This window comes from Prunus mume, linkage group LG8, assembly GCF_029339155.1.
Source record: "Prunus mume cultivar Tortuosa linkage group LG8, ASM2933915v1, whole genome shotgun sequence".
Taxonomy (NCBI): domain Eukaryota; kingdom Viridiplantae; phylum Streptophyta; class Magnoliopsida; order Rosales; family Rosaceae; genus Prunus; species Prunus mume.
Window position 1 is genome coordinate 16867166 of NC_142705.1, and position 13997 is coordinate 16881162.

Below are 13997 nucleotides of genomic sequence, written 5' to 3' on the forward strand. Positions count from 1 at the left end.
ACAGAAATACAGAGTCTCCAGAAATATCTGGCGTCTGAATTTGAGATGAAATCATTAGGTGACTTGAAGTACTTTCTCGGGATTGAAGTGGCCAGATCTAAGCATGGTATTTTCTTGTCCCAAAGGAAGTATGTTTTGGATTTACTTGCAGAAACTGGAATGTTGAATTGTAAACCAATTGATACTCCTAATGAACAGAATCACAAGTTGGGGTTATATCCTGATCAAGTTCCTACTGATAAGGAGCGCTATCAACGGCTTGTGGGGAAATTAATTTATTTAGCTCATACACGTCCTGACATTGCATATGCAGTAAGTGTGGTGAGTCAGTTTATGCACGCACCTAGTGAAGATCATATGGCAGCTGTGACGCGTATTTTGAGATATCTCAAAGTAACTCCTAGCAAAGGGTTAATGTTTTCCAAGTATGGTCATACAGATGTGGAAGGATACACCGATGCTGATTGGGCAAGTTCGGCTACTGATAGACGTTCTACGTCTGGGTATTTTACGTTTGTTGGTGGTAATCTTGTTACTTGGAGAAGCAAGAAACAAAAGGTGGTGTCTCGATCTAGTGCTGAGGCCGAGTATCGTAGAATGGCCCATGGTGTATGTAAGTTACTGTGGTTGAGGAGATTATTGAGATATTTTGGCTTTGGGCCTAAGAAACCTATGGATTTATATTGCAATAATAAGGCTGCGATTGCAATTGCTCATAACCCTGTACAACATGATCGTACAAAGCATGTGGAGGTTGATCGAAATTTCATTAAAGAAAAGTTGGATGCGAAGATTGTTTCCTTCCCATTCATCGATTCTGAGTATCGATTAGCGATGTCCTTACGAAGACTGTTTCTACTAGTATCTTCCACAACTCGCTTGACAAGTTGGGCATGCGTGACGTCTTTGCTCCAACTTGAGGGGGAGTGTTGACGAGATATCCTAGTCTTATTAGGATATTTTTTTCTTATTCTATTAGGATTTTATTTGTTTCCTTTTTGTATAGATATTATGTAATTAGGACTTTTCTTATTTCCTAGTATAACCCTACTAGGGTTTGTAACCTTGTATTATAAATACCTCCTTTCGGAGAATGAAATACATCTGAAACATTCTACCTATACTGTTTAACTGAAGTCACATGGGAGAATGAAAAGAAGAAAAAGAGACAATGAGAAGAAGGAGATGCTCTACGTAAAAAGCGAAAGGCGGAGGCGGAGGCTTCGAAACCCATGGTTCCACTTGGGTTTATAAAATCCTCATTCACTAGATTGGTATCCGATCTAAATATGAGGCCCAACCAGTTCCATAGTGCATTAGGCCCACCAAACAACAGATAAAATTTTAATCCATTTTAATTGGAGAAGTCAGATCCAGTCTAACTCACCAGACATGAACTATATATTTTATAAAATAATCGTTCTAAATTAATGTACACTTGATAACATTTTGCTTATAAAAAAAACACAGTAGAAGCCAAAATGTCAATAAAGGAGACGTCATGTTTGCATGACTGGATAACCCTATATAGATATAGTTAAATCTTTGTTAATTAGCTTGTTATTAAAAAATGAGGAATAAGAAGGATGTGTGCTCTCCATGCGATACACAACTTAAGCACATGGTATGTTATGCATGGCACGCGCTGTCTGCACTTCCAGAATATTCTTAAATATTAATTAATTTTGTAATTTTGAGGAAATTATATAATAATAATAAAATGATGTCAACCTTTGGTTTCGAAAGCCAAAAGCTTGGGAAGTTATTGTTTATATTAACGTTCGTGGATAAACTCTGATTGGCTTGTTAGATCTTGTGCCTGATCCGTCGTCTGCATAATTCCCATTGCAAGAAGAGACTTGTAAAAGATAATTCTAGACAAAAATTTCAGCAACCACAAAATGGATCCTACTTGTTGAGGGTACATCGAAAGCGATTTTGCATAGGCTTATAAGGAATCAATAATTGATTTTGGAATGAAACGTCAACTTTCTTAATGGTATTAGGGAAGATTACTTTCGTGTTGGGTCCAACGGCCGCATGAACCCACACACGAGTATTTGTTCACATTGAAAAATAGGAATTTCAGTTGGACAACTCCCCCATTGCCAATTGACCTCAACTTGATCTAATAAAAATGAAATGAGTAGAATACTAACATTTACATTTCTCACCATGAATTTGATTTTTTCGAACGTCCAAAATACTTTGGTATAGTACAGTTTTTACTTAACTACCTACAGGTTAATCCACCTGGATCTCTCTCCCAACAGAAGACATGTCACACATGCCCACACACACACGCAGTGGAAGTTGCCAAGTCATTTTGCCGACCATTTCTTATTGTAATCTAAATTTTATTTTATTTATAAACAAGCCACTTTTATATAATTAATTAAAAATCAGTCACCTTCTACATTTAAATTTAAAAATGCCTCTGTCTATTTATATGTATATATATGACATGATCATTTTCAATTTCTGAGCAAACTAGACATTTACACATCTCCAAATAATCACATCATGTTGGCTTTATCTCCTCCCTCGTTTTCAACCATTGGATGGCCCTTAGAGGATCCCAAAAGTCATGACCAGAACTACTTCTACAGGGATAGTTTTACGGATCAAATTGCAGAGTCATTTCTTCATATCCTTCCATCTCAGCTGCCACAAGTTGAGCCTGCTCGGTCCACACCATCCACAACTGTAAGCGGAGAGTACGCCGGCGTTTCCACCATGGTGAAGAAGCTTAACCATAATGCTAGTGAGCGTGATCGTCGACAGAAGATCAACAGCTTGTATTCTTCATTGCGTTCACTGCTTCCTGCAGATCAAATGGTACGTACGAAATTTATTAAGGCCACTCTTGATGTTTAGGATTGGATAACTCACTATGATATGAGGTATGTTGAAAGAAGAAACAGAGGCCAACTTCAAAATTGTGTCCAAATTGAAGGTTGAATATGAATTAGTCATAAAGGAATCGCATTCCTTCTAATCCCCACAAAATAGTAGGATATCAAGACTTTATAATATATATTGTCCCTTCTAATCCGCGCAAAATGAAAAATCCTTCAACCCTCTCTTTATTTCTTACTTCAACATACCTTGAATCTTGTGAATTATCCAATTCTCGAGTAAATTTCAGTATGGACATGAGAAAGTACTGAATCGTACTCACAATTTCTGAAACTATTTCCATATGCTATTGTTACAGAAGAAATTAAGCATTCCAAACACAATTTCGCGTGTGGTGAAGTACATACCAGAGCTCCAAAAGCAAGTGGAGGGACTAATTAGAAAGAGGGAGGAACTTTTGGTAAGAATTTCTAAGCAAGAAGATCAGGAATTGCATGAAGAGAAGAAAATGAAAAGCACAGCTGGGAGCTCATTATCTGCCGTTTCAACTTACCGTCTTAACGACAGAGAAGTTGCGATTCAAATATCCACCTTTAAGACCCACAACAATCTATTATCTGAGATCTTGTTAAACTTGGAGGAGGAAGGGCTTCAAATACTAAATGCTTCTTCCTTTGAGTCCTCTGGAGAGAGGGTCTTCTATAATTTACATCTTCAGGTATTTGTTGTACTCCATATATATTTAGCTTATTTCTATTGCTGTTTAGATTCAATCCATTCTGATATGTTTTTTTTATGTTTTTGTTTATGCATTATCGATTATACAGGTAGAAAGAAGTTATAGATTAGAATGTGAGAATTTAAGCGAGAAGCTCATGTCCTTCTATGCCTGAGAAAAGGAAAGAGTCATTCCCACAGCAGTTTTGGTGCTGACAGAATATGTTACCCCAATTGCTCTCTCCTCGTTCAATTGAAGTGTATGTGTATAGAAGGGCTACGGAGATATTAGTGTCAACCATGGGATCCCTTAGTTAATTTAAATTTATGTTAATATATTTCCATGTCATTTCCACATATCTAGTAGTCGGAATCAAAATAACAGTTGGATTCCGATTACGAACAACTTCATATAGAGGAATGAAATGTAAGTGGGGCATCACACAAAATTAGGAATTCAACTCCTTATTTTGGAGGAATTGGACTCTTGAGTGAGAGGTGATACTATAATTTTTAGAGAACTAACCTATCATGAATCCTTTCTTTTTACCCATTATATCCACACACAATTTTTAAAATTCCAGATTTGCCATATGCTTTTACCCAACAATAAGGGAATTTTAGTAATCAGGTTGGTTTCAATTCATATTCATGAGAATTTAGTAAACAACTTATAAGGCATCAGTATCACTCCTACTCCAATCTTATATGATTTAGTAAACAACTTTAATCAGAATCCGGATTCTAACTCTCCTCAATCCAACTCCTCCTCAATTCAATTACTCCTCACCCAATTACATATTAGTAAACATGCTATAAGTCTAACTTAGGATTACATTATAAAAATAAAAACCTACCTATAAGTTATGAATATAAATTAGAAGACTACCTATAAGTCATATACAAAAATAGACAAATAAAATTGTGTGTTACCTATAAAAAAAAAGGTACATAAAATACTATTACACATTGTCGAAAACATAAAAAAACACATATATAATATACCCATGCAATAGGCTAGGACAATATACCTACAACATATGACAATATATCTACAAGAGTATATAATAATAATAATATATCTACATTATTATTGCAAATCTCGTAATTATTGTCTTATAAATTATTTTTTACACGATTTATTCTTCAACGGTATTGACAGAACCCGCCCAATTTCCCGAACTGAGATTTAACCTCAGGAATTCCGACATCACCCAAATGTCGGGCCCAACTCTGAAAACTATATCCTCTTTCTCTTAAAAGAGTAAGGGTACGAGACTTTTCTGCCAAAAATTCAACAGAGCCTCCTCTGTAAATTGAACATTCCCCAAATGTTCAACCTGCATAAAACACATTTGATATAATCCAACCGGCAGTATGCACAAGATAACAACATGCAATTCATCTAATTGGCCTCCGTCCTTCAAATATTCCGAAATAGAATTGCCAACAAAGTCCTTAAATAAAAATACCTTAAACAGGGCAAAAATAAGTTCAAGCACACTTATGAATGCCGAAAGCAAAGTTTACAACCTCTAACTTTCCCAATCTCTACATATGAGGATTCAACCTCCTAACACGAACACCTCTCGACCTCACCTGAATCTCAGGACCAATGACAAGGTCCGCACCACACTCAAAACACACAAAAGTAAAGTTTAACCGGCGGCTACACCTAGGCGCTATCCTAGGCTGCCTACGTACCCTTACTGAGGGATCAAGCCACACGTAATTCTATCTCTAAAACCTTTTTTCTCTAAATCATATTTCAACAATCACAATCTTATATTTATCTCCCAAATACTCACAAAATCTCCCTATACGCCGGAACATCCAAAGTCACGTATGGGGCCTGTCCGCACGCCGGCTAATCCTACGACACGTGGGACCTCATCATCATTTCACAATAACTCCCCATATGCCGATACTACTATCAACGCCGCATATGGGGTCTGCCAACACGCCGGCTACTCCTACGACACGTGCGGCCTCAACACAATATCAATATCCCCATATGCCGGTACGACGACCAACGCCGCATATGGGGTCTGTCAACACGCCAGCTACTCCTACGACACATGCGACCTCAACACAATATCAATATCCCCATATGCCGGTACGACGACCAACGCCGCATATGGGGCCTCAACACGCCGGCTACTTCTACGACATGTGTGACCTCACAATTATCCCATCTTGTAGAACCTCCCCATACGCTGGATAAATCCAACACTGCATATGGGGCCTGTCAACATGCCGGAAAATCCTACGCCTCATGCGACCTCACAAGCACAAGATGGGACTTACACAGTATCATCTCTATCCAAGGAGGTACATAGGATAGTGTGTATAGCACTTCAAACTGACATTCTAAACTCTTTTTATACATTTCTATACACACCTAATTATATACATTTATTTCTAATACTGTAAACACCTTAACAAGCATCCAGCATTCGATAATCCCCCATAACCCACATAACATCAAGACCTGTCACTACGGTCATTTTAATCTTCCTGGGAAGGTAACACTACCTAGGAAGTTTCACAGTCAACCTGGGGTCAAACTACCCACCCTTGGTCATACGGGCCTGTGGGGCCCACGACCTCCAAATTCTGATCCGAAAGTTCCTATAGGTTCTACAAGGTCTACGATGCACGTCCTGCAAGTTTGGTCCAGATCGGATGGTCGGATCGCTCACGATCGCACGATCGGACGGTTACTATAAACCTAACCCTAGGGTTGGCATTTTCGAGTATCCGGGACTCCGTTTTATGATCCGTCAAATCCTACATGATTCTAACGATGTCTAGATTTACATAGAATAAATTCAGGACCATCCAACGGTCCAAACCTAGCAAACCCGGATAATACGCAATATGCGATATCCGTACGGGACTCTAACGATATCCAAATTGAAATCCAAGCACACTTACGCGCTCGTGACATCAAGGGGATCCCATTGGGACAAAATGCCCCGAGCTACATTCCACACGCCGCCACACGCCGGCCGCTGGGGTGTCCAAAGCGATACGATCGCGAAAACTTCAAAATCAAGAGCCACCCTTCTGGATACAGCTACTATTCAACGAGTGGAGCAACTTATTCAACTGCGGCAACGTCCAATTCGGACGGCAAGTGGCGAATTTCACCCCGAAATCCGGCCAAAACCTAGATTCTAAATCGAGTTATCTACGTTAAGAATTGATCCAATCCTATCCAACAGGAAGCTAGAGCTCACAAAATAGGTGAGGAACCATACATGTTTCACCGATATTGGGCAACGGAGGCGGTGGCGCAACGCGGGAAAAACCCTGTTCAAACCGAAACCGTGGCGGAATTCGAGGTTTCTAGGACTTTGGGTGCGACGTGACCGGGACGTCAAGCCGGTTCGAACGTGACCGGTCTCATGTCATGCGGTGGCGGACGGCCGTGAATCAAGAGAGAGAGAGAGAGAGAGAGAGAGACGGGAGGGGAGAGAGAAAGTGAAGGTTATTTCGACTTATAACAAAACCCTTTTGAAATATTTACGGTACAGCGATGAGGTATTTGGATCAGATTCTCTCGTTATAAGCTTGATTCGAGCCCACTACTCGTCTACGGACTCATGTCGCCGCTCTACGTAATGGTACAGCCGAATTCCCAAATTCCTTCTGAATAAGAAAATGACTAAAATACCCCTATCTCACGAGTAAATTCGTAATTTCACTCCAATTATTTAAATATGGGATTTAATTTGGAGTCGGGGTGTTACAAGTATAATAAGAACAAGTAGATAATTTAATAATAATAATAATAATAGATCTACATCAGAAAATACAAAAAAGGAATGTAATCTTATTTGGCAAAAAGTTAAAGGACTTATATCAACGACAACAAATGTAAGGATTAAACCCAACTTATGTTCTCAATTATTTTAGACTTATCCCAAATTTTCTAATTAAAATATTAATGTAATATTGATTGTTGTTCAGCCAACAGTCAATCCTTCATTATATGTATAGGGAACATTTGTTTTTTAATTTTTCCTTCTTTTTTTGGTAAAAGATGCAAAATCATTAGTCTACTTAAGTGAAATTTCAATTAGGTCTATTATCCTATTGTTTCCTTTTGAGGGAGGAATCAATTTCATTATATTTTTAGGTCAAATTTATCTTTGCAGATTGTAGAATGACCAAGGTATGAAACAAAAGAGGTTTATAAACTTGAACTGATCATTATGTACAAGAGCCTCATGTGTAAGCTATATTGATTTTCGTGTAAGCTAGATTGAATAACTATTAATTTTGGTTATAAAAGATTGTGTACAACGTTCATATCTTATTTGAGCTCTTTAGCTACAGTGGAGTGTATAGCATAAAATAAAGCTTCAGACTCCCTATTAAGTTTGTACCAAAATTGAGAATGGTTAGATTTTGAGTTTGTACATAGCGGGTGCAAATGAAGCAACAAATTCAATATTTGCATAATAGAAAGTCTCTCAACAAATACAAATAGAATTGCAAAGAATAACACGAGAAACCTCTAAGTCGCACAGAGCTTGTGCATAGATGCTAGTAACCAAGAAAGTTACCCTAAAACAATATTACACACAAGAAAAGTTAATTAAAAATATTAAGTTAAAATATATTTACTAATAAATATATATTATCCGATAAATATATTAATAAATATCAATAATTTTAAATAAATAAATAAAATATAAAAAAAACACTAGGGTCTCATAGTCACTCGTTTGGTGACATTTGGAATCTCAGTGACCCCCCCATCCTATTCTTCTTCCAACTAAAATTGAAAATTTACCTTGTTTTCCTTGAATTTTGTTTCCATATAAATATTTCCTTCCTTTACGAAAGAAGAAAACAGGCAAAGCTTGGAGTCAGAATACAAGCCTTTATAGCAATTAAGGCAAGAGCGCTGTAATGTTTTTTCTTCTTCCTTTTTTAGCTCTGTCAACGAAATATATTTTCAAAAAAAAATCAATGGGAATTAATTTGACACTGAAGAAGAGGAAAGCTATATAATATGTGAACTATATATTGATTGAAGGAGCTACCAAAACATAAATGATTCCATTCTTACTAATTAATTTATTGTTACATCAGCAAACTAAAAAGGAAAAAGAAAAACCCAAAAAACATAGAAGCCACCAACTACTAGGGCTAGGGCTAGGGCTAGGGCTAAGGCTAGGGATAGGAGCTATGTCAATGCGAAAGGCATGGGACAGAAGGCACAGAGAAGGACGAGGTGCCATGGGCATTGTCGCAGTAAGCATAAGACCTCTTGTTTGGAAGATCCGATTTTATGGTCACGTTGTCCATCACAATGTTTGTGCATCCGCCCCCTGCGCAGGCCAAAGTTATGGCTTTCTCATCAGCGCAAGTTCCGTTTATGTTTCGGTACGTCACGTCGCTAACTTGTACCGACTACACAATCCAAATTACACAATTATAATCACTCTAATTATTAGTTACAAATCATATCATATTGCTCTATTTTGAGAATCAATTTATTATGTTATTTTATTTCACCTTGCTTATGTCCATTATTGCTGAAGTAGGTTTAGCGAAATAGTGCTGGTCTATTACGATAGGATTTTTGGTGTCTTCAAATGTGATCCCCTCGAAAGTGATCTTCCTAGCATATCCCGAACCGCCCTTCATTCAATTCGTACAGAAATCACATTAGTTACAAAATCAATTAAGTTACTCTCTCATTCAATTCAATTTGATGCATCTCTCACTTACTTCCCATGTCTTGATTCTCACTCCATTTGTTGTCCCCTTGAAGGTGCAATTACTCACTTGCACCTCTTCCACTTGACTGTATTCTCCATGCTCACCTAGACTGCCAATACTACATACATACATGTACACACACATACAAATCAGTTAATTAATTAATTAATAACTAAGCCATTTTCATGTAATTAAAATGAATGAATGATTACCTAATCCCATGGCCTGGTCCGCAATTTATATCCCTAATCTTGATATAAGATGAACCGCTATTGATGGCAATACAATCATCACCTATATATATATAGCAAAACAAATAATAATTACGCCAATACCACCATAAACTAAAACTAATTACGAAAAGGTTTACCATATATAATTACCAGTTGCTATATGAGAAGATTGAATTGTGACTCGGGTTGAGTGGGAAATATCAATTCCATCTGTGTTTGGACTGTCTTCAGGAGCCCAAATTAAGAGACCGAAAACTCGGGGGCCATTGCAGCTACAAATGCTTATATGATTTTTAGGGCTATTGAAAATGCCAGACGACTCAGTTGGAAGCCATGACATTTGTTGAAATGGAGAGCCTGCACCACCATGCATTAATTATTAAATACTAATTCTAACCAACAGTTTAAACTTCAATTTTAGTTGACAAAAAAAAAAAAAAAAAATTTACGGTTCGGATCATTAACATACAGTTGGTCTCTGGCAGCCCTTGCTACCGCAAGCTTTCCACCAAACGGCGCCATTTCCATCAATTCGACCTCCTCCATTGACTGATAGACCTTGTACATTCGAAAACTGAATCCACATCTCCTTGTTTGTCCATGCACCAATGTTATTCGGTGCAACAATACTCCCTTGTATCTGTAAAACGTACAGAGTTTATAAACAATAGTAATAGCAATATAGGCATCAATTATTATTTTAGTTTTTTAAGTTAATGTGAATTATCGACATTTGTTTACCTGGAAATTGACTTTACTAGCCCTGCAAGGCCCTTCAAACGCCACAGCATTTAACAGGAATCTTTTGCCCTGTGGTACCACCAGGGTAAGGGTGCCTTGAGTTGGTGATGCACACATAGCTCCCCATGCCTTGAGGAAGGCCTTTGAGTTTGAAAAAATTAAACCAAGACACAGTTAAATAGGCAACTTGCTACAAGAAATAAACAATATAATAAAAATTATATATATATTACACATACTTTTGTATCATCTACTAGGCCATTCCCAACAGCACCATAATCTACCACATTGAAAGTATTTGTTTTTGCTTCCCATGCTTCCAGGAAGGCCTGCTTTCAGTTGCACAATCAAGAACAAAATTCATTAGAAAATAGAAAATTTAATGGGAGAAGAGAGAGAGAGAGAGAGAGAGAGAGAGAGAGAGATGAAGAACTATGTACTTGTGGATTATATTCTTCAGTTTGAGCATTCGCACGATTGAATGAATCTCTTGTTGTTGCACCAGTCTCCCATCCTTCTGGGGAGGCCTCCTTTTAGTTGCACAATTAATACAAAACACAAAATTAAAAAGAAAACGCAAATTAGATCAATGGGGTTAAAAAAAGGCAAAACAAAAATAATAAATAAATAAAAGAGGATGAAGAAATAGTGTAAATATACTTTAGAAAAACCCTCATCATCAGTTTGGGTGTTGTGATGAACAGCACCATAATCAAACAAATCGAAATCATCTGGCACGACTATTCTAGCACTACATGAATGATTAGGTGAAGCAATTAGCCAAATAATTAGGACCAAAGCGGTGGAGGTAAGCGGGACCTTCATTTCTAATGGGTTTAGGGTTTAGGGTTTAGATCAAGAGACAAAAAAAGGCAAGGCTTTGGAGCTCTAGAAATAACTCAGATCACAGTGAAATGTTGGTGGGAGGAGAGCTATATATATATATAATGTGTATATAGTGCATGCATGCATGTGATAAAAACAACGTAAAGTAGAAAGAAAGAAAAAATATCAATCAATCAATCAATCAATTGGGAATTCAAATTATTTCCTCTCTTTTTTGTTCTTCTTTCTTTCTTTTGTCAACCTTAACCGAAATACTTCTTCTGATTAATCAAAATTTCCATGTTGAAGGTAGAATCGCATCTCTACTTTTATTACATAATAATTTATAAAAGGTGAAACTAGATGAGCTTCCAAATATTATGGCAATGATTTATTTTTAATTAATTGCATCTATATTCACTTAGGAAACTGATTTTCGAATCATTAGAGGATTGGTCAATGACTTTACTTGCTCCTTACCATTATTGGTGACATGCGATTTAAATATAATAATAAAAAGGTGGAAATGCTAGCATAAAGGAATAATGCACATTAAGTCTCAAATTGAACCAAGCTAATTTGTATATGTGATTGTTTGACATTTACTATATAACAGGGGTCATTAAGAGCAGGTTGCACCTAAAGTAGACTTTGAAAGAAATGTGACAAATTATGAAAAAGGTTGCTCAGTTGTTCACCTGATCAATTCCTGATAAGGGGAACTGGCAACAAGTACAATTTCTGAAACTCACAAACATTCGTATATGAAGAACTGGTGCTTAGGTGCAACCCTATCTCTTAACCGTTGGATCAAATTAGTTAGCTTGATCCAACGGTTAAGATATATGATCTCATCTAAGGGCCATATATAAGGCCCTCACTATAGAATGACTCCCAAGTAAGATGACCTATGTTGGCATACGTATATTCCTTCGGCCTCAAACGTAGGCCGTAAGATTTGCGCATCCAACACATGTTACCTATAAGTTAGGAACATAAATTAGACGACTACCTATAAGTTAGAAACATAAATTGGAGGACTACCCATAAGTCGGATACCAAAATAGACAAATACAATTGTATGTTACCTATAAAAATAAAAATAAAAGTACATAAAATACTATTACACATTGTCAAAAATATGAAAAAACATATATATATATATATATATATAATATACCTATGCAATAGTCAATAGGACAATATACCAACAACATATGATAATATATCTACAAGAGTATATAATAATAATAATAATAATATATCTACATTATTATTGTAGATCTCATAATTGTTGTCTTATAAATTATTTTTTACATAGTTTATACTTCAACCGTATAATAGAAACAACTAGATAATTTAATAATAATAATAACAATAATAGATCTACATCAAATAATAATAAAAAAAAAGGAATGTAATCCTATTTGGTAGAAAAGTTAAAGGACTTATATCAACGACAACAAATGCGATGATATGTTCTCAATTTTGGACTTATTCCAAATTTTCTAATTAAAGTATTAATGTAATACTGATTGTTTGTTCCGCCAACAGTGAATCCTTCGTTATACTTCCATAAACAAATAACATTATCAAATCCCAAGTCATGTTGAATGGCTCCAAGCCGTGATGTCCCTGAGCAATATTGATATTTGTGGAGGTTTCTTCTCAACATATCTGTGCTTTGCTATAGGGAATTTTTTTGTTTTTCTTTTTTTTCAGTAAAATATGCAAAATCATTAGTCTACTTAGGTGAAATTTCAATACAAATTTGTTTCCTTTTGAGGGAGGAATCAATTTCATTATATTTTTGGGTTAAATTTATCTTTGCAGATTGTAGAATGACCAAGATATGTTACAAAAAAGGTTAACAAATTTGAACTAATCATTATGTACAAGAGCCTCATGTGTAAGCTATCGATTTTCGTGCAAGCTAGATTGAATAACTATTTATTTTCATTACAATAGATTGTGTACAACGTTCATATCTTATTTGAGCTCTTTAGCTACAGTGGAGTGTGTAGCATAAAATAAAGCTTCACTGACTCCCTATTTAGTTTGTACCAACATTGAGAATTGTTAGATTTTGAGTTTGACTCTTTCTCAAAATACTCAGGTTTACGGGTAGAATCCAACCATCAAAAGCCAAGGAAAACAATGGGCAAGCCCCAGTGGGAACAAATTCAAGTAAAACGGACTAGTCACGCATGTTTAAATTTGAGGTAACATCAAAAGACCAACAACTTCATAAACACATCCTAAAAACAAAAGAGAGCAATCAACCAAAACAAGGCTTAGGAGGACAACATTGATATATGAAAATGATAAAACAACTAGCAAGAATGTGCCAAAACAAATGCATCTCAAACCCCCAAAATTTAACGACTCATATAGCACAACAGACTCGTAAGCATTTCAAGAATTATGTTAAGCTAAATCATTAAATGTGGGAACACAACTTATCAAGATGACGGGTCATGGACCAAAGTGGCATCATCCAAACACGATCATACATAAACACAATAGTGTTCAAACAAGGGTGTAAATGAGATAGGGACAAGACAAGTGAGCCTTTGTGCTTTGTATCATAACCGATGGTCTTGGTTCTTAGAGAGTGAAAATTAATTTCACCAAAAGGCACGAGATCCCTATTAAGCATGTACAACATGATTTGACGGCCAAAGACATAGCTAATAAATAAGAGAGTGGTGAATGCTCAAGTAAAAACCCTGGAAAGTAAAAAGTTGTGTTCGAGTCTTAAGCCACAAAAAAAATAAGAACCATTCAATTCAGATGACTAGTGTAGATGACTAGTCATGCAAAGCAACCATTCCCATCAAAGACCCTATGGAAAACGATTGGTTTTTTCTAAACAAATGAAAT

At 36.4% G+C, this 13997-nt stretch overlaps 1 protein-coding gene and 1 pseudogene across 1 annotated transcript; one reads left to right on the forward strand and one right to left on the reverse strand.

The window, feature by feature from the left end:
• The first annotated feature begins 2494 nt into the window (after nucleotides 1-2494).
• LOC103342955 (transcription factor ORG2-like) lies at nucleotides 2495-4062 on the forward strand. The gene is made up of 3 exons (XM_008246620.3): nucleotides 2495-2838; nucleotides 3218-3577; nucleotides 3687-4062. The coding sequence occupies exons 1-3, from the start codon at nucleotides 2524-2526 to the stop codon at nucleotides 3750-3752; spliced, it is 741 nt and encodes a 246-aa protein (XP_008244842.2). The 5' UTR covers nucleotides 2495-2523; the 3' UTR covers nucleotides 3753-4062.
• A 4612-nt stretch (nucleotides 4063-8674) lies between these two features.
• On the reverse strand, nucleotides 8675-10421 carry LOC103341622 (putative polygalacturonase At3g15720; annotated as a pseudogene).
• Between the last annotated feature and the right edge of the window lie 3576 nt (nucleotides 10422-13997).

Excerpts from the sequence above, each read along its gene's own strand:
- LOC103342955 (XM_008246620.3), top strand. The coding sequence starts at position 2,524 with ATGTTGGCTTTATCTCCTCCCTCGTTTTCAACCATTGGATGGCCCTTA. Across the intron at positions 2,839-3,217 it reads TGCTTCCTGCAGATCAAATG|AAGAAATTAAGCATTCCAAA; the intron begins GTACGTACGAAA and ends CTATTGTTACAG. Across the intron at positions 3,578-3,686 it reads TCTATAATTTACATCTTCAG|GTAGAAAGAAGTTATAGATT; the intron begins GTATTTGTTGTA and ends TCGATTATACAG.